The 20,677-nt window shown below is 62.0% G+C and overlaps 1 protein-coding gene across 2 annotated transcripts in view; it reads left to right on the top strand.

The window, feature by feature from the left end:
* Positions 1-20,677, top strand: part of BAHCC1 (BAH domain and coiled-coil containing 1) — a 54,436-nt gene that overhangs the window by 7,271 nt on the left and 26,488 nt on the right. For both annotated transcript variants that reach the window (XM_068978332.1, XM_068978331.1), the window contains exon 2: positions 12,435-12,614. In XM_068978332.1, the coding sequence (XP_068834433.1) occupies positions 12,435-12,614 (180 nt within the window). The remainder of the gene's footprint in view (positions 1-12,434; positions 12,615-20,677) is intronic.

Raw genomic sequence — 20,677 nt, 5'->3', positions numbered from 1 at the left:
CCAGGCCAGGGAGGGCCCCCTCCCCTCAAGGCAGGTGTGCTGGGAGCCCAGCTGGATGGGGGTGAAAAGAAGGCAGGTTGGGGACAGTGGGATGAGACTCTAGGGGTGGGACCCAGGGTGGGGATGTGCTGATGGGGGTGGGGAAGGAGCTGCACTTCCAGGCTGCTCTCCACCAGCATCTCAGGGCAGCTCCATGTGGCAGGCTCCAACTTAGCACCAGCCTTGCTGCCTGGCCCTGCTTGTGTCCCCTTTGGGGGCAGAGGCACAGACCCTGTCGTCGTCCCCACAGGCTCGCCAGCACATTAACTGGCCGAGCTCACACATGCATGGACACTCATCACGCCTGATCACGTGTGCTCATACCCTGAGGTATGTCCTTACACTCACATGTGCTCACACGCATACACAGACACAATGGGCCTTCAAGGAATCACATCCCAGTTGGCCTGGGGGGTAGCCAGCGGGCCCAGTGATCAGAATGTGCGTTCTGGTCTGTCTCCACTTCCCACCTCCTGCTCCATCCTGCAGCTCCTGGCCAGCTGCCGGAGGTGGAGCCTAAAGGTCCCCAGTGACCTTGGTTGACAGACTCAGAGCCCGACGTGCCGGGGTTGGTGCTGGTGAGCTGCCTGCCCCTGCTTCAGCCCCCTCCTTCCCTCTGTCACCATGGAACCCATCTTTTGGTTTCCACTGAACTGGAGCTGGTCCTTTCCCAGCACCTGCCCCAGGCTTCTTCCAGTGAATCTGTTCAGTTCATTTCTGTCACTCAGTCATGTCCGATTCTTTGCCACCCCATGGACTGCAGCACGCCAGGCTTCCCTGTCTATCACCAACTCCCAGAGTTTGCTCAAACTCATGTCCATTGAGTCGGCGATGCCATCCAACCATCTCCTCCTCTGTCGTCCCCTTTTCCTCCCGCCTTCAATCTTTTCCACCGTCAGGATCTTTTCCAAGGAGTCAGTTCTTCACATCAGGTGGCCAAAGTATTGGAGTTTCCGCTTCAGCATCAGTCCTTCCAGTGAATATTCAGGACAGATTTCCTTTAGGAGGGACTGGTTGGATCTCCTTGCAGTCCAAGGGACTCTCACCAGTCTTCTCCAACACCACAGTCCAAAAGCATCAGTTCTTCGGCGCTCAGCCTTCTTTATAGTCCAACTCTCACATCCATACATGACTCCTGGAAAAACCATAGCCTTGACTAGACGGACTTTGGTCGGCAGTCATGTCTCTGGTGAGCCCACGCCCAGTTCCTCTAAGAGGTGCTAGTCAGCTTCCCTGCCCTTTCTCGACCTGCAAGTCAGTCCCAAGCCTGTGTGAGCCTTCAGCCCTGCTTCTCTTTCCCTCAAGGTCTCCCTTCCCCAACACCACCCCCCCACACACCTTAGGTCAGCTCCCACCCCCTACTCTCGTCATTCCATTGTCCTCAAGCGTTCCCAGTACTCAGCATCTATGCCCAGCCACCCACAGGCTCCGGCCACCTCTGCACCCCTCTTTGCTGCCTCAAGTACCTTCTCTGTCCCGTTCCCCTGCCTCTCTTGGAATCTTCCCACCTGGGCAGCCCCCACAGTCACCAATGCTCAGATCCCCGTGACCTCTGGCCCTGACCGCCCTCGGCAGTCTCTCTCACCAGGCCTTGCGGCAGCTCCATCCTCCACCACACGGAGCCACCTTCTCTGAGGGGCGGCAGGGTCCCGAGGCTCGGTGTCTCTGCCTTCCATCCCTCTGTTTCCCCGGAGCTGGGTGTGGCTGTCACGGGCCTCCCTCCCTGCAGGATGGCTGGGGCAAGAGGGGATATGCGTGTCCGTGCACACTGAGGCAAAGCACGCGCATGCCTTTAGACATGGAGAGGGGGCTGTTCGGTTTTTCTTCTACCAGTGTGCCGCCACACTGGAAAATCGAGAAGATAATGCTCTGGGAGAACCTTGTTAGGAAGAGAAGGGCAGGAAACACAGGGCTCTGGATTGGCCCTTGTCTCTACCCTAAAAACCGCCCCATACCTGACCACACATGGTAGACAATCATGCTGGCAGCGTATCCAGCCTGTGTGGCCACCTCACAGGGATCAGCTCAGCATCTCCTCTCCTTCCAGAAGCATCTTTTGTCATCTTCAAAGGCTCCCAGACTGTGTTTTAAAAAGGTGTCAGAGCCAAACAGATTGGCAGAAAGGGCAGTCTCCTCCTTCTTAGCGCCATACTCGATGGCAGGGGGCGAGAGCGTGGCAGGGAGTGGTCCACTGGGCAGTACAGCCTGGCATCATCTGTATGGCACCAGGGCTGGCCCCTGGGTGTACATGTGAGGTCGGGCTGTGGAGAGAAGGGGCCGGTGGGGATGGAACAAGGCTCAGGATGGGGACCGTCCCTGCAGAGACTCCCCTGCCCCATCCCACTCCAGTAAAGGAGGGACCTGATGGAGCAAAAGCTGGGCACCAGGTGGGGCCACTTCATGTCTGTCTCTTGACTGTCCCTGGCACCCTCTGCAGGTGGCTCTCTCACCATCAACAGGAGATTCTGTGTGTGATGGGGCACCTACGATGGATGAGAGGGTAGAAGCCAGTGGCCTCACCTGGGCCCTAGGGCCTGGGGGGCAAGGAAGGACACATGCTGGGGAGAGCTACCCCCTCCCCTCCCCTCTATGGTGGCTGTTTGGGTGACCGAGTAGGCAAGAACTGGGGGTCAACCAACAAAAGAAAAATAAGGGCTCAGGACAGACAAGGGAGCAGGGCTGTGGCCCCTCACCCTCTGCTCTGTGCACCTCCCTGGCCGGCAGGTGTGGCGGCGAGGGGCTGTGGGCACCCGAGCGTTGCATAGCCAGGTGGGGCCCCCACGCTGCACCACTGTGTTCTCTAGCATTTATGCACAAGGAGGCCTAGGAGCTGCTCCAGGTTCTCAGCCTCAGCGCCCAGCCTGGCAGGAGTGCATGGCTGCTTGGGGCTGCTGGCAGTTAGTGGGACCCACTGCCTGCACGTCTCCTGGAGGCTCTTTCCCACAAGCCCTGCCACTCCAGATCCTCGTCGCTTCTCCTTGCCCAGGCAGCGCTCACGTCCCTGCAGCTCTCACTCGGTGGGGCACGGGCCCTGATGCCTACTCTCATCACCCGCTATATGGTCCCGGCGGCCGGCAGGCAGGATTCAGGACCCAGGCTCGGACACGGGTGCAGTGAGGACAGGACTGGGCTCCTGCCCGTGGAGCCTCCTGGCCTTGGCAGCGCCACGCGGAAGGGTACCACCAGATCCCTCTGTCCCTGGCTCGTGGGCACAGCCCTCCTTGCCCTACACAGGATGCAGGTGAAGGAGCTGGACCTGGGGTCCCCCAGGACTTCCTAGTCTATCCGATGGGGCAGCTGCCCTGTCCAGCTGACCTGCCACATGCCTGGCCAGCGGGTCACTTGGGACAGTTTGCCTGAAGCCAGTCCCTTTTTCAAGACATTTTGCATCCCTTTGGGTCTCCTAAAAATAAGCTTTTAATTTGTTTTAAATTAATATAAAAATTAAAGCTCAATTAAATTGTAATGCATTTTTAGGCAAACTCTTAAAAAGCCCTTAACAAGTGTGAATACAGGTAAAATCAAGAAAAGTTGGAAGGTGCACACAAGCAGCAGCGTCTTTCTACCTGTCGAACGTCTGCTCCAAGATACAGGCCAGTGAGATGGTCCCAAGCAGCCGTGAGGCCAGTGTGGGTCACCCAGAGGCCCGGGGGCCATTGTTGAAGGCCCAGGTGCCTGGGCAGCCTGTGGCTTCCTTGGGTGCCAGGGTGAGGGTAGGTCACCGCAGCCGCTCAGTGACTGTCTAACGAATGAGCTGGGTTAGAATTTCGTTCTCCGGCCAGAACTCCGGACCCAGGCTGTGGCTTGGGTGACAAGGATGTTCATGCTGTCCGGTCTGGGCAGCACTTTCTCCCCGTATTCCCACATCAGCTGCCTGCCCTAGCGAGGTCAGCAGGTGCCCCGAGCTTCCCTGGGCACTCGCCCTGGACTACCTGGAGCCGATGGAGGTTCAGGGCAGCCCAACCATGCCCTGGGCCCTCCTGGGGAGAGGGCAGCTGGCCCAGGTACCGGCTGCTGGACTAGGTGGCTAGGAGGGTCATGGTGCATCTTGTGGTCTCTAGACTGGGGTGAGGGGCACCCTTTGAAGACTTTGTGCCACTCGGGCAGCCCAGCACAGAGCCCCCTCCTCTGCTCTGGCAGCAGAGCCTTTGCCAAAGACACTTGCTTCAAGCCCAGCTTGTGAATCGGGTGAGGGAGTCAGTCCTCAGTCTCAGGGCTGAGTTCCCTGCTGCCTCCTGCCCCTGAAACAGGTGGGATCCAGGTGGTGGAGACTCAGCAAGCCAACTTGCTTGCCCTGTGGTCGCATCGGGAGACAGGAGCTCAGGCTTCTGGGCTGGAGATCCAAGGCTGGCTCTCTGCCTGAGCCCCCCTACCCCCTGCCCCGGCACGCCCTGCAGTAGGGCTGGGTGCACAGGCTGTGGGCTAGCTGCGTGTGCCAGGGATCTTCTCTCTGTTGGGAGCTCCTGCAGAGCTGCCCTGAGCCTGTTTCCCCTACCGGCTCCCCAGGGCTGGCTGGCACTCCATCCCTATTTGGGACCTTCGATCAGTGGGGTGCCCTTCTCCACGCCAGAAACAGCTCTCCTTGCCCTGCTCATTTTGACAGTTCCCAGAAATATTGTAGTTGTACGTCAGAGAATTGAGGTTTTCTCTCTACTTACACTCACCGTCTTTAGAAATTAAAATACTTTATCTCTGTACTTTGAAGGGAGTGGGGTGGTTTGTCAGAGCAGCGCTGTTAGAAGCTACAAGGATACAGAGTCCTGGGTGCACCCTGCCCTCTGCCCCATCTCCCTTCTCATGTGGGGCGGGTAGCGCTGCCCCCGGGAACACATTGTGGGGGATCCTGCTCCCCAGCGAGCTGCCCCCACACAGTGCTCCTCTTGCCAGGAGCCAGGAGCAGCCCCAGCCCCAGTGCTAGGCCTTTTCCTGCTTCTGGTCACGGATGTTAGAGTCTGGTGGGGAGGCCAGGTCTACTGCGAGTCTCAGAAGGCAGGGATGGGCTGCAGAGGGTGGCCCATCAGAAGTTCAAGAACGTGGGCTCCATGGAGGTCTCTGCCTGGAGAGGCACAGCCCTGCCCCCAACCCCGCCATCTGCTCCCCTCTTGCCCTGCCTGCTCGCAGCTGAGACAGAGGGGTGTCCCAGACCAGCTTGAGGTGCTGAGTGCCGGGGTCCAGCGGATGAAGTGTAGAACAGAGTGGGCCCCTATGACCCTGTCCAGGGGCTCAGGTGTGTGTGTGTGTGTGTGTGTGTGCACACCCCGATGTCCACACTGGACTACAGCCCCTAGGGCATTCGTCTCTTTGCAGCTGGCTTATTTCAACATGGTGTGATGCTTTGGCTGAGGCTCCTTCTCTGGCTGGCGGGGTTTGGAGGGGGTGGCGCTGGTCACCTCCCCACACCGCCGCCCCCTGGCCTTCAGAGGTGTCCTGGAGGGGGAGTGCTGGCCACTTGCCAGGGAGGGTGTGAGAGGGAAGCAAGGCGGAGACCCCAGAAGGTGCAAAGAACAGGAGGAGGGGGAGCAACCTTCTGAGTCACTCTCTCAGCCAGAGTTCGAGGGCGGCCCCAGGGGGGAGTGTTGGCCGCCCCCCTCCCCCTCCAGCCGAAAAGCTAAATTTACCCTTTTAATAAGAACCAGACTTATATCCGGTTTTCCTTTTCTTTTATTAGTTCTGGGCTCTTGGTGGTTGGGCCCGTCCCCCGTCATCATTGCCTCTACACTTGCGGGCCTGGTGGCTCAGCAACCACAGAGTTCTCCTGTTATGGCCTGAGAGACGCTGCCTTTGGGCCAACCGGGTCTTCTGGAAGGTTCTCCTGGACCAGCGGAGAGGGGCTTCCCATGTGACGCCTGTGTGTTCTGGCAGACACTCCTCACCGGGGCTGCCCCCACATGCCGCCTCCCACCAGCGCCCCTCTCCCACCGCTGCAGCTGTCTCTCTTCCTGCCTCCAGCCTCTTTCTTCTCTTCTGTCCTTCCTCCCTCCCTCCGTAGGCCTGTCTTGCATCCTCTTCTGGTCCCTGCATCATTGCGGGGCTGTGGACGGCAGCTGGGGTCATTGGATGGCGTCCTCAGGGACTCGGGCTGGGGCAGCAGAGGATGGCCGAAAGCAGGGCAGGTTTTGTGTCCATTGAGACCCAGCAAGTGAGGGGAGCCAGACAGGAGGCCCCCGATTCGAGGACAGAGGGGAGTGCTCCAGATCCCAACAGTTTCTGGGTCCTGAAGAGCCTGTCAGTAAGACCAGCCCTGCTGGGAGGGGGTCTCAGATCCGAGGGGGCTTCTGAGCTGCTTCTTCACTGTAAAGGGATCGGGTGTCTGCGGGAAGATGGCCACGCAACCTGCCTGCTGCCCCCAGAACCCATACCACTGCTGGATTCACTTTCAGGTTCAGGTGGCTATGGGTTGAGTCGCTGGGCTGGTGAGGGGGCCAACTCCCAGCCAGCAGGGAGTTGGGGGTCTTGGGACCACAGTTTGGTACAGGCTTAAGGCTTGAGTTGCCCTTCCACCACGAGTAAGCTGGATGAGCCCCCCCCCACCATGGTGGAGAAAGAGAGGGGCGTCCTGGCGTCTCTCACATGCCACCATGGGCGTCGCATAGAATCCAAGGCTGGGAGCCTTTTTCAGAGTCTGGGCCAATAAGGAGACTGGTTTGGTGGAGGTGTGACCCTGGGAAGCAGCGTCCCTGGGGGCTGGCCCAGCCTGTGTGTGAGTCCCTCACGTGCGAACAAGTCACCACCTCGCACACACTCAGAGCCAGGTGTGTACACCCATGTCCTGAGCGCACACTCAGAGCCCTGGCCCCAGACCTCCATGCACATCTGTAGCCTGTGTGCGTGACCATTGCCCATATGCACTCTCAGCCATGCACACAGGCCGACACACCCTGAGTGCCCACATACTCACTTCACTGCCTGCTATGCCCACGTGCACACATACACACACACATGTATTATCTCATGCCTGGGCCACTGATGGATTCCAGCCCAGTGGGGAGTGTCCGTGGTGACATCAGCAATTAAGCCCGGAACACGTGTGCACCCAGAGCGGATCTGGTGGCCGGCAGTGCAGCGTAGCCTCTATAGCCCGGCCCCTGCTCTGTGCAATTTGGGTTTCCGGTGGGGCAGTCCAGAGCAGCCCCTCCCACCTGGGCCTGGTATCCCCAGTCCTGTCTCTCTCCCCACTTTCTTCTCCTGGGTGGCCAGACAGATGGACGCCCACCCGCCTGCAGGCAGGCTGGACCGAGGTCTCGCCACCTCTGTCCACGCGGACACCCGGGATGGACATCCGCCCTCCCCTTCCCTCTCCTGGAATGAGAGGAATGTGAACAGTCCACGTGGTGGGCTGTTACCCTTCCTGCCGCCTCTTCTCCAGTTAACTCCCTTGGAGGGGCCTGGCCTAGCACCCGAGGGGCACTTTGGCCTCCCAGGCAGGCCACCTGTCGCGGCAGTGTCTCAGCTGCCCCTGAGGTCCTGGGGGAGACCCAGGGATGGCCCCAGGGGAGCTGGATGTCCCCAGCACCCAGGCAGGCTCTGCCGGGGGCTGGGGGCGGTGGGGTGCCTTGAGCAGGTGTGAGCCACAGGGCGGGAGTGGGTCTGGGCAGCGGGCGGGTGCAGCCGCCAGACACAGCACCCCTGGGGAGCCTCGTGCCAGCAGCCCATCAGCTGGGCCTCCAGCAGCGGCAGGGGAGCTGGAAAGGGCTTGACTCTCAGGAGCTGCCCCCAGCCATCACAGGGAGGCCTTTTGTGTGTGTGCTTTTTTATAACCCATTTCACCGTTTCCAGAAAAGGTAGCTCACTTAAGTCAAAACAAATGCTCCCGCGCTGTACTCCGGGCGCCCACTCCCGCTCCCGCGCTCTCCTAGGCCCTTCTATGTCTGTCCCTCCATCCTGCTGGCTGATGGGGAGGTAGAGGCTGGAGGCAGAGGAGGTAGGCAGGCCCTAGGTCGTCTAGGCCCCCAGGGCCAGCCTCTGGAGTGCCAGCACTTTGAGCTCTGGTGACTTTGCTGCCCGTCAGACACTCCCTGGACTGGAAGCTCCTTGGGGCACCCCTGGACTCCACGACAGGGGCCCCCTCAGCACCCCTCTGGCCTGCCCAACTTCTGTTGAACGTCTTGGCTGCAGCAGGTGGGCCTGGCAAACAGGTTGGCAGAGGAAGGCCCCTTCCCCCTGGTTTCGCCTGGGGGCACGTGGGGCAGCCTCGGGCATGGCCAGCGCAGAATGGTCCTATGAGCGCAGGCTAGGCAGTCAGGGGATTCCGGCCCAGCCCTGTCCAGCTGGAGCAGCTAGAAGTCGCCACACGGCCAGGGCCCAGGTACGCTCTGTCTCCCGGTCCAGGTTGTCTGGGCCTCGGGGCGTGGGAACGAGTAGGCCTCCGGGGGTGAGGGCCGGGCCTGAGGAACTGGGCCATGGCGGGGGGTGGGGGGTGTCAACCAGCCCTCCCGGGCATTCTGGCTTCCGGAGTGGTTTTCTCAGCCAGCCCGGCACCCGGGCCAGGCCTCCGTGGTGTCCCAGGCAGAGCTGAGGCGGCGCTGGAATCGGGGCTGGAGCCCTGTGTCTGGGGCTGCAGACCTTGGCCTGGGCCGGCCGGGCAGTGGGGACGGCGGGCTGGGGGCTGGTGTGTGGTTATAGAACCGTCTGCCTCAGTGGCCCTGTTCAGGTCTTAGTCCTGAGATGATGTTCAACTTGGCCAGATGGCTCTGTTGTGAGCCCCTAGAGGACGCAGGGCACTGGCCACCGTGACCATGCTCCCTGGACAGGCCACATCCAAACCCCAGAGGCTACGGGGCCAACAGTGGTGATGCCTACCCCTTCATCAGTCCCGCAGTGGGCCGGCCACCTGGGATCACAGTGACCTGCATTAAAACAAGGCTGTGAGAAGGGCTAGGGCAGACAGTGCCAGGGTTAGGGCTCCTAGCCCCTGGGGGGCTCTGAGCCGAAAGCCCCTCTGGCCCTTCCTGCTGCTTGGGGCTCCCACTGTCGCCTCCCGGGTTGCTAACCACAACACTCCGTGGCAAGGGCCTTGCCAAGAGGAAAGAAGTCTCCAGCCCAGTTCCCAGCCAGACTTGGCTGTGCAGCTTCAGCCCTGGCCGGGGCCCAGGCCGCCTCTGCTCAAGCTCTGTCTGGGACTGGCTACTGGTCGGCGGGCGGGGGCTGGGAGGTGGCAGCCAGGTCTGCCCATGCCTCTGCTGGCTGGGCACGGGGCCATGGCCAAAGTCCTTGGAGGTGGAAGTGACACGGGAGCATGGATGCTCTGTCTGAGGGTCAGGGGTCAGATGGGGTGGGGGAGGCTCTGGGTGCCAGCCATCCCCTCCCTGACACCCATCATGGCAGTGCCCACCTGGCAAAGCCTGTAGGACCTGCGGCAGCTTGCAGATTTCTAGCCCAGGACAGCGGGAGGAGACTGACCCTTTTGGAGCAAGGCTCATGGAACCCACCAACTGAGCAGGGTCCGGGCTGGGGGGCCCATGAGGGAAGTTGGCTTTGCAGCTGCCCAGCGCCCATCCCCCAGGGCTGGCCTGCCAGTCAGGGAGTATGAGAGCCCCTGGCGGGACCTGCTGCTGTGGGCTGGGGCCTTAGGAGAGGACACCTGGGAACCTTCAGGTGGCCCACCAGGGCGAGTGCCTGGAAAGTGGTCCCTGGAAAGTGGTCCCTGGTATGTGTGTTGCTGTGCCCCAGAGCAGCGGGGTCCCTGATATCTCTGTTTCCTTCCTTGTTGTATCTGTCATTTGAATGTCTTACAGTGAAGATATAAAGACATAATATTTATGTGATAAGGCTCTTCCGTTTTCAATGTGAAAGGAAAAAGGAGGGAAAAGACACCCTCTGCCCCCGAGATAAATGGTCCAGCCTGAGGCCGGACACTGGGGCCGCAAACCGCTCACAAGGCTGGGGAAGATGGAGAAGCAGGGGCATCCCCAAAAGGCTTGGAGCAAAGGAGGGCCCTGGGGAGCCTTGAACCGAAGTCAAAGGGCAAGACTGGAGTGCCGTCCCAGCCACTCACTTCCCACACTCAGGAGCAAGGGTTCCTTCCTTATGGACTCAGGAAAGGCTCCAAGAGGGTCCCCCAAATTGGGAGAGTGGCTGGCCTAGACAAGGTGGGCGCACAGCAGGAAGCCCAGCCTGTCGGTGTGTCCCCTGCCCCGTGGAGCTGGGACCAGGGCTGCTGAGCTGCAGTGCCTCTCTCCGCCAAAGCGCCCACGAAGTGGGACATCCCCTTCTGGGATGGTGTCAAAACAGGCACCCTTAAGAGTGCCCAGCCAGGGCCAGGGCCAGTCTCCTGGGGGAGGGTGACAGGAAGTCCCACGTCTCCCTCACCCCAACCCAGTTCCAGCTTAGAAGACTAGTCGAACATCCCCCTCTGGGCCTCAGGGATGCTCCCCACTTGCCCCTGCAGGGTGCCCGGGTGCGGGAGACCCGGTGAGGGGGCCCACCTCTGAGCCTCAGTTTCCCTGCATCCAGACTGGAGGGGCCCTATGGGATGCCAGGCCACTCCTCCCGCCCAGCCTCAGGCCCACCCACCGCCCCCACCCGCTGGGCTGTGGGAGAACGTAAGGTTCTCAGGCCAAGCTCCCAGAGAAATCCTTTATCCAGACCAACTTCTGGACTCGGTTGCTTCCCACTGTCCCCAGGAAGAGCAGGGCGGAGGGACTTCCCTGGGAGGGTGCGGGGGTGGGAAGGCCTGGGGGACATGGGGTGGGCCTGGGCGAGGCAGGAAGAGGCCTCACTCATCCCACAAGCATGGCCCCCCCCCCCCCAGGGTCCCTGGAGCCCAGCAGGAACCGCCCTCCATCTCCTGCCTGCTCTGCGCGCCCGCCCGGGAGGCCAGTACTTCCCTTCCCAGCCCAGAGTCTCCTCCCCTGGCTGGACGTGCCTGTGGTCTGGCCAGGGCCCATGGCAGTCCCAGCCCTGCGGTCTGGGAAGTCCCTGGCTCTTGGACACCTTCGCCCCCTGCCCCTGGGTCCTCTGGTCCTTTCAGGGTCTCCCTTTGGCCTGATAGCCACCACAGAGGTTAGCTCACACCCTAGCACCCAGCCAGCACTCACAGACCCTTCCGCTGAGGCTGGTTCCTGGGAGAGGCCTTTCTCATCCACAAGTCTCATCCTCGAATGGGAGTGAAGGGAAGTGGAGGGGAGCTGCCAGGGTCCCGGTGGGGCAGCCCCTCCCTCTCCCCTGCTCCAGGGCCTTGCCGCCTCTCTGCTGAGTCACCTCACGTCTGGGAAGCTCCCAGGGCCCAGCCAGGCTGGATGAGACATCACAAATTTGCAAATTCCCCTTGCCTCCCGGGTAGGGAAACAGCTGCCCTGACTCACCTTGGGCCGGGCCTGCAGCCTCCTGGAGCCCCCAGAACCCTTGCAAACCCTGCCAGGCTGCTGCATTCAGCCTAATGGGATGGTGAACCCCCAGAACCTTGTTCCCCATCCCCTGAGATGGTCCCAGGCCAGGCTCACTGCCCATGGAATGGAGGTGACAAGGTGCCAGGGGGCCGTGCCGGGGTAGGGGCTGAGCGGTGCAGCCCAGACCACCCACCTGGCACCGGGGGCTGCACTGCGCAGAGTGCACCGTGTACATCATTCCCAGGCAATCCACTGGTTGCCATGGTAACCTGGAGAGACTCGAACAGCCTGGCCTTGGCCACTGGACAGGGCAGAGAGGGGGACACAGTGTCAGAGGGTGCAGGTAGGCAGGCCATGGAGGCTAGCTACTGGGTGAAATGCCGAGTATCCTGAAACATAAATGGCTGACTGCGTCTCAATGCCACCAGGAGGGCCTGACCCTGAAAAACCCTGGGGACATTAAAGCAGATCCTGCCGTGTCCGTTCTCGGGCTCCTCCTGTGGCTCTCTCTTGCTCTGCCTCCGTTTCTTCTCTTGCTCACCTGATAGAGGGCATCCAGTGTGATGAGATGGTTAACTGGACCTGGGGAGAAGGTTGAAGACCTTGCTTGGGGGGAAGGCCAGAACCCTAGTGCCATGTGGGGGGAGAACAGAGACGGCTGAGACCTGCTGACCCTGGACCTTTTCGGGAGGTGCACTCTGGCAGATCTGCCAGCAGCTAAGAAGCCTGGGGGAGTCAGCCTCCGAAGTGAAGACCCGCCCGTAGGGTCGATGTTTCCCTCAAGCCCTGGGTCCCTGAATGTTTATTCCCACAGTACCTGGCACCTGGTTGCTGGGGGTGGCGGGCGGGGTGGAGGACAGCTCAGCTGAAGTGCCAATCTTCAGGGTTTTGCAAGAACAGGAGGGTGTCAGGGCCTCCAGGGCCCGAGCGGGCAGCTTCTCCCGCCTTGGCTTCTTGGCTGTTTGAAGACAAAAGCCCGGGAACCTTGGGGCCTGAGAGTCAGCCCTGGGAAAGGGCTCCTTAGTGCTTGTCCCTGCCCAGACTCACTCTCGCCCACTGTGTCCACAGCTAGCAGCCGCCTGATGGGGAACTCTCCGGCCTCCTCTTTCATGGGCAGTTTCCTCACCAGCAGCCTGGGCTCGGCGGCCTCTGCGCACCCCAGTGGCCCCACCCCGTCCCCCTCGGAGCAGGCCTACCGGGGCTCACACCCCGCCACCTCCCAGATCTGGTTCTCCCACTCCCATGAAGGTAAGTCAGGGGCCCAGGCTCCCAGCCGCACCCTGCTGCTAGAGCCACTGGGTTCTTGATCGTGGTTCCCAGGGCCTATGGGGAAGCAAAGGGCTCCCCTGCTGTGGCTGGCAGACCATGCCAAGCACCGGGGCAAGGGGCTGCCTCCCTGTCGAGGACACTCCCATGGGGGAGGTGGTAACTGGTTGGAAATAGAGTGTGTGGGCGGGGGACAACCCTGCCAGTCAGTGGTCCTGGCCAGATGTGCAGCAGAGATGGGCAGAGAGGGAAGAAGGGGTGGGGCCGGGAAGGCTCAGGGGAGCTGAGGAAATGTGGAACACAGCTGCGCTGGCCGGGCAGGCCTGCGCCCACCTCCCAGACTCGGAGAGGCATGGGCTCCAGATGTGTCAGCTGGGAGGGAGTGGAGAGGAGGAGAGAGCTGTAAACAGACTCAGGCTGCCACCCTGGGGGCCTGGCCTAGGACAGAGTCCCTCTCTGGCCCCTCCCTCCCCCTCGGTTGCAGCCTTGTACACACAGTAGGTACCTCATACGTGTCACTCTTAGGCCTCGTGGCTGGCTGGAGGGCCCTTGCAGGGCCTATTAGGATGTTGAGGTTCCTCTTGGCACTCTCAGGGAAGGTCACCACCCCCACCTAGCTCTGCACTGTCGGCTCAGCCCCTGGGCACCATGATGTGGGCAGTGACCCTGAGCCCTAGTGTCCCCAGCCCGAGGTTGCTGATATCCAGTAGGCCACCACAGCGTAGGAAGGGTTAAGCCCGACGGCGGCTGGCACGCGGAGAGGTAATTGCAGTTGGCAGCGGGCACAGAGGGCTCTGCGCTCCTGGCACCAGCACCGCCGTAACTCAATGACTGCTGAGCAGCGGGCGTTGTGTTTGCAGAGCACGCGGACCCACACACCGCGCCCGCTGCCGCCCGCGTTCCAGGCGGGGAGATTAGCGCCCAGTGCTGCTGGAGAGCGAGAGAAACCTCTCTTTGTGCAACAAGAAAGGGGCTGTTTTCCAAACAGGACAGGTGACGAGTGAGGGACAGTTGTTAAAATAATCTGGGCTTTAAGTGCTGTGCAGAGCGCACATGTTGGGTAGGCGATAAGGAGCAGCTCCCTTCCCCAGTGGAAGGGCGACCAGGCCCTGAGGACCCAGGTGGGCAGAGCAGACGCCTGGCCCAGACCCCTCTCCGCCTGCTTCCCACCTCTGCCTCTTCGCAGCCTCCCCAGGGGACACCTGGTGCAATGGTGTCAGGCCCCGGATCAGGGCTTCCCGGGCTGGCCATGCCTGGCACCCCTTGCTCCCCTGCTCCTCCCAGCTCTTCTGCCTTCTGCATTTGCTGGGTGAACTCCTGAACCTGGCAGGAGCGTCTGGCTTCCAAAATGTCTGTGGGAGGGAGGAGAGGGCCGAGTGCCGTGGGGCGGGCAGGGCGTACTCGCAGCAGCCGTGTAGGACAGCTTCCACCAAACCCACGGCCTCCCCCGGCCGCTGCTCTGCCCTGACCTGGCCATGGGGGCGTGGGCGTGGCCAGGCTGGCTGCCACAGTGATCCCTGGTCAGGGTCAGGATGGCAGAGATCTGCTTCAGAAGGTACATATCCCCCTGCCCCTCCGGCCCACCCTTGAGGACCTTGCGGGCAAAAAGGGCGGTTTGTGGGCAGTGCCACCTGCCCTGGGGCCCAGGGGAAAGGCTCCCTGTCCTGCCCCTCTGGGGGCTGCTGGGGAGGCGGGGGTGGGCGGGTGGGAGGCAGCCCACAAATAGCGCCCTCAACGGCCTCCAGACACTCACTTCCCCCAGCCAACGGCTGCCTCCGTGGAGTTGCTCATGGTCTGTGGGTCACCCCGCCACCCGTAGCCACAGCCCCAGAGCCACCTGGCAGGTTGCAGTTCCCACCACCCAGTGTGAGGGGACCAGTGTGTGCAAGGGTGCCAGCCCCCCAACCCACCCCTTACCCACCGTGCATGCCAGGGAGGCAGCTGCTCCGAGGCAAGGACAGTTGGAGCAGCCCCGAACCAGCCCTGGCGCCTCCTTGGGCTGAGGGCACCCACGGTCTCGTGGGGGAGGGCGTGCATGTGGAGGCGGTGGGCTCCGTGGGCAAATGCAGGTGGGTGCAGGACACGGGGAAGCGAGGAGGCCTCTGAGCCACCCACGTGGAACACAGGCTCCGGAACACAGGGAGACGAGAGAGCAGGGCCCGCCTGGGACTAAAGATGAGTTCAGGGGAGCAGCGGCTCCTGGGGAGAGCAACCCCAATCTGCCAGGTCCCGCCTGAGGGTCGCTCGTGTGTCTGTCCTGGGGACCCTACCACCTCGCAGGCCTGTGCCCTAGTCTCCCCTCCTCTGCCTGCAGTTGCGCTGCCCGGCCTGGGATCCCCTTCCTACGGGGTTCCCCTGCCCTCCTCTCCTTGCAGCCTCGCTCTGACAGGCCACGTGGTGCGGCTGCCTCACTGTGAGCTCCCAGCGTAAAGGCCGGCGGGCGGGCGGGGCCGGGACGAGTGGCAGCGCTGGCTGGCTGGCTGCCCTGGCAGCGTGCCTGGCTGCTAGTTTGACTGGGTGCCAGCTGGCTGCCCGCGTGCAGGGGCCTGTTTCTCTGCTGTGTGTGTTCAGGGGGAAGGGGGGCCGAGGTGGGGCGGGGGGCACGCGACATGGCCGGAGAGCGGGGGGTGGCGGGCAGGGTGGGCTGCCTGGGCAGGCTGCTCCGTGGTCTGGCCTCATCCTCATCCTCTTGCCGCCCCCAGGATGGGTGGGGAGACAGGTGCCTGGCAAAGCAGGCTTGCTACCCGCCCCCTCCAGCCTGGGGATAGTCAGGGCTGGGCCCCTAAAGGAGTTCTTAGCTTAAGAGCAAGGAGGCCAGGATGGTGGGGAGGGTGTGGGGGAGGGAGGGATGGGGAGGGACGTCAGTGGGGGTCAGGAGAGAGGATGGATCCTTCCACTTCAGGCAGGGCCCCCAGCTCTCCGTGGGTGGACCCAACCCACCATCTGGGGGACAGCCACCAGAGCCGGGGCCAGGGCTTCCTGCTTCCCTGGTGGAGCAGCTGGGGTGCAGGGCAAGTACCCCAGAACGGAGGAGCCGCCCCAGAACATCTGGCCTGGGGCAGAGCTTGTCTGTCCAGGGCCTCTTGCCCCACCCCACCCCCGGACCCCCCACCCCAGGCTCGACCAAGTGAAGGGTCCCGCCAGAGATGAGACTTTCCTTTCCGGGGCCTAGGGTCAGGGTGGGCGGCGGAACTGACCTGAGGCAAAGGGGTGAGCCAATGTAGCTGGCCTGCCCTGGGTGGGTCCCCATGGGGGTGGGGTGCAGCACAGCTGGCCCTATTGTCAGCAGGCTGGGCCCCCTCCCTCCCTCCTCCACCCCGCCTCCCGCCCCCCCACCCCACCCCTGGCTGCCTGGTGGGACCACCCACAGGGCGATGAAAGGGGATTCTGTTCCTGGGGGCTCAGCTGGGGAGGAACGGGGCTGCTGGGTTCCCACAGCCCAGGCCACTCGTGGTCTCTTGTGCCACCTGGAGGGAGAGCCTCCGGAGGCAGCGGGCACATGAGCCAGCGCTGGCTGTTAGCCGGCCGGCCTCTTTGTCAGTTGCACCCGCCCTGGAGGCTGTTTCTCCTTTCGGGGCTGGGCTCGCCTCCAATGGTGCAGGGGTCGCACCCGAGAGCCACTGGGCACTCCCTACCGTTTCCCAACCCCCCTCCTGGCTTCCCTGAGCCCCTCAGCTGTCCTTTTGTCCGCCTCTAAGACTTCAGGGTTCACCAGGGCTTCTGGGAGCACGTCTATGTGGGGGACAAAGGTCCCAGCTGGTGTCACCGTCTTGGTGTGGTGACGCTGTCGAGAGGAGCCCTCCGCCTGCCCTTCTCTGAGGCACATCCCTGCCCTGGACCTTGTCCTTCTCCCCTGGCCGCTGGCCACTCCAGCCCCTTCTCCTGGCCTCAGTTTTCTCGGTGGCCAAAATGGCCTCTGAATCTGCCCGCACGGGACCACCGATGATCACCTCCCCTCCCTGCCCAGCTCAGTAAAGATGCCCCTACATGTAGGCAGCATTACTTACCCTGCCCACCTGGTCCTGCCAGTGCCAGAGGGCAGGGCTGAGTCACTGGGGGCAGCTGACCACCCTGTGATCTGGGGACAGTGTAGGGGAAGGGACCAAACTCCCCAGATCCAGACATGGGGATCAGGGCTGCCCTGCCAGACAGGCCTTCTCCTGCCAGCTGCATCGTAGCCAGAGGGAGGCCTGTCCCATCTGGACCTCTGACCCCCTCCAGAGCTTTCTCGGGGCTTTGCGTGGCCAACCCCCACCCCCCACCCCACCCTGCTCCCTGTGACCTTGGCCCCTCACCACGCTTTGCCTCTGCCCACCTCCTCATCCAGGTCCCAACCTCCAGGGACCCCTCTGTCCTTGCATGTCCCGTGTAGCAACTGTCCACTGCTATGCTGGGGGCCTGGGGACCTTCCTGGGCTGCTGTTTGCAGCCGAGGGTGTATGTGAGCTACACTGGGTCTGACAGGCTGGGGATGGAGGCCCAGTGTCACATCTGGGTGTTGGGCTGGCTTGCACTGTTCCTGTGGCCCCAAGCCCCAGGATCCCCCAAGCACTATCTATGTGTATCTTAGATACCCCGGCATGGGGTACGGGGGTCTTAGAGCATCCACCCAGGAAGACAGGGTGCAAGAGGTGTGGTCAGGGGTAGCGTAGGGCTCTCTCCAGCCGAGCTCCCTGACAGAGGTGTTGGGTGGGGTGTTGTGAGGGTTTGGGGGGGGTCATGCCAGTTTGTTCCCAGCTCCAAGCTCTGAGACACTGTCTCTCCCCCAGCTTTAGTCCTGCAGCAAGCCCTGGTCCCCAGCCCTCCCTGGCCCACAGGTCCTGTTCCCCTGGAGGGGCTGCTGCTAAGGCCTGCATCTCAGCTCTGTACGGCCTGAACCCAGCTCCTCCCTGCACAGCACTCGCCAGGAGCCCGGGACTGTCCATGACCGCCTGGCTCCTGGGCTAGCTGCCTGCTGCTTTTGTTCCAGAGGTGTCCGTGGGAGCCTGGCACCTTCCCCTGCCTCTGAGCCACTCCACTCAGCCTGGGAACAGACCAGGCAGCTGGGCCCCAAACCTGGGGCAACTGGGGGTCAGTGTGTGTGCCTGGGCCAACTTTAACGAGCCACAGTGGCACAGAAATCATCTTGTGCCAGCCTTAGGCCCCAGCCCCAGCCCCCAGCTGCAAGAGGCTGAGATCTGGGTACTCCCTGAGAGGCCCAGCTTCCAAAGCCATCTTCAGCCCATTAAGGGGTCTCGCTTGGCTCCTCCCAACGAAGTCCAGGGTGGTAGATCTTGGGAGCTGCACTGTGATGCCCAGCCTGGATTCCCAAGGGTTCTGACCACTTGAGTATGAGCCTGAAGGGGCTTATGGACGGAAACTGGAATATCTGGCAAGGAACAGGGAGGATGTGGGAAGGAGGCTGTTGCAAAGTTACCCACTTCAGATACTAGAGCAAGGGTGGTGGCGGGTGTCCTCCCAGTTTGCTGCCAGTGACCTTCTTGTGCCCAGGGCAGGCATTATTAGTCGATTGCAGCACTTTCCAAGCTGCGTGTAGACACAGCCTCAGAATTTTTCTTAACCCAGCTTTCAGCGTGGTCACTACTGTTTAGTAGTCTTGTGTACCACAGTGGAAGTCCACTGACACCCTGAGTGAAAAGGATGTCACAGGAAGAGAGCCAGCGTCCAGTTAATGGCATGGCAGAATTCAGAGGGATAGATGTGTGCAGGGCTCCAGGAACAGGGCTCTCTGCCTAGGTGTCTGCGGGGATTGTCATGGGTAGAGTAAAGATGGGACCTGTCAGGGTTGGGAGGACACCGGTCAATGGTGGAATGGTCTGGGGGGTGCTCTACCCAGAGGGGCTTTCCCCTCTGCTGAGCCCTGGAGGGTGGCTTGACCCACGAGACAGGCAGTTGAGATGGTTCAGCTCGGGTTTTCTGGAGCGCCAGCCTGCCCCGCCCCCACAGTGTGGCTGACTATATAAAAGCGTGATTCTTGGCCCCACCGATTAGGGACTCAGCCAGTCACGTTGTGGGGAGCTCCCCTTGGGACTTGATGTCAGACCCTGCTGGCAGTCCCTGGCCACAGCTCAGGGCTCAGTGGTGGGGAGAACTTTCTAGCAACTCGAGCCTCCAGGGAGGTGGCCTTGTTTTTTGTCAAGGCGTCATGGGAGGCGGGGGGCGTCTATTGCGGAAGGCCTTGCCCTCATGGGTGTGCGGGGAGCCAGCGGGGAGACGGGGCAGGACCCTGGTGGCATGGGAGTGATTAGAGCCCTGTGTGTCAGGCCGCTGGCAGTTTGCTAAGCCTGCAGGGTCTGCACTGAGCTCTGGGGGTGGGGGTCTCAGGGACCCTGTGGTGGGAGTCCCCTGACCCACCCCACAAGGGGTTCTGGTCCACTGGTTGGCTGATCACAGGCCACACCCCACCCCATGCCCAGACCTGGCCAGGAGACAGTCAGCCTTCTGAGACACAAGAGCCGGTCCTCTCCTAGGAGAGTGAGCCCTGCAAGGACCATGGGGAGGTGGTGTTGCCTCCCCAGCCTTTGGGTCTGGCCTGGGGCAGGTGGGGCACCTTGGGCTGCTGGGAAAGTTCTACAGCAGAACCCAGGAGAGGTGAGGTGCCGTGCAGGGGGGGTGGGAACTGACGCCACCAGGCAAGGAGGGCGCATGTGGGGGGCCAGGGCCACCCCTCTTTCCTCTCCAGCTGAGAGACTTGCAGCAGGCCTGGGGTCCTCCCAGGCACCTTCTCTGGTGTGGCGACAAGAGGAGCCTCCTACTCCATGGCACCCCTCACTTATTTCCCCTGTAAAGTGTCCCCACCCTTCCTCTCACCCTTCCATCTTCAGACCTTGCCCTCTGGGCAGCCCCCACCAGGGGCGGGCTGCCCGCTGGCTCCTCTCCTCCTTAGCCCACTACCCAGAAACACCCCTGACCTTCCCGGATGTGGCCAGCAAGGGCCCTGGGGGATGCTGGCAGGGGCTGGGTATCCCAGAATACCAAGGACCTGGTCTGCTGCCCCCTCCCAGCTCAAGACTGCCTCCACATCACTGAACCCCATTAGGTGCTGATGGTGTCACCTTTTTGACCCTTTTAATGTTCACGTCATAGGGTGGGGTTAAGTCTCCTGGCAACTCAGAGCGTGGGACCAGAATGGGGGGAATCTCAGTGGGGTGGTGGCTGAGGCCAAGGGCTTCTCCCTAGAACTCAGCAGGGGCTTCCAGGGCTCCGACAGGGGCGATCGCAGTAGCCAACCTCGGGGGGTGTGAGAGCCTGGGAACAAGGGGGTTCTGGACCATGCCACCCCGAAGGAGTGCAGGGTCGAGGATCTCTGGCCCTGGGTTCCAGGGTATCTGACCCATCCTCGGCTCCCGGAGCCCTCTTCAGAGCCCACCACCACCACATTCTCCTCTGCAGAAGCCCCTTTGAGGACCTGAGGCATTTCCCAGGCCAGCTACATCAGCCCTGGCTTCTGGTCACAGAACAGCTGCTGTGATTCATAAAAATCATTTTTTATTTTCCTCTTCAATTCAGAGAGTAGGTTCTTGTTGGGAAGAAGAAAGGGTCCTTTCTGTGGCTGGGCTGGGAGGGCTTTTCTCCTTCCTCCCTCTCTGCCCCCCAACCCAGATGCCCACCCGCTCTTCACATTCCCCCTCCCTGGCCACCCCACTCAGCTCCGGCCCTTGCCCACTCCATTTCTTCTTCCATCTCCCCATCCTTACTCCCCGAGTCCTAACTCCCCTTCTGGGGTCCTAGAGGGTGGGACTTTATGCAGACTGGAGATGGGGGGAGGAGCCCCCGTAGATTCCTGTCCCCTGATCCCTGGCCACCAGCTCAGGGTCAGACGTGGAGGGACGGGCATGGCCATCACCCTCCCACTGCCCCCCCGAAGGGTGTGGCAGGAAGGAGCCCACCACTCGGCCAGCTGAAGGCCGAGGGCGGGTGGGCGGGAGGCCCAGACCTCCCGAGGGGTCACAGGGGGGTCTGTGCCTGGGAAACGGGCGTCTGGGAAGGAGGAATTTACAGACTTCTGTTTACCAAAACGAGGCCCCGTAAAACATTTAACAGCAG

The sequence above is a fragment of the Capricornis sumatraensis genome, chromosome 8 (assembly GCF_032405125.1).
Source record: "Capricornis sumatraensis isolate serow.1 chromosome 8, serow.2, whole genome shotgun sequence".
Taxonomy (NCBI): Eukaryota; Metazoa; Chordata; class Mammalia; order Artiodactyla; family Bovidae; genus Capricornis; species Capricornis sumatraensis.
The sequence above is the reverse complement of the archived record's forward strand: the minus strand, read 5'-3'. Positions and strand labels throughout refer to the sequence as shown.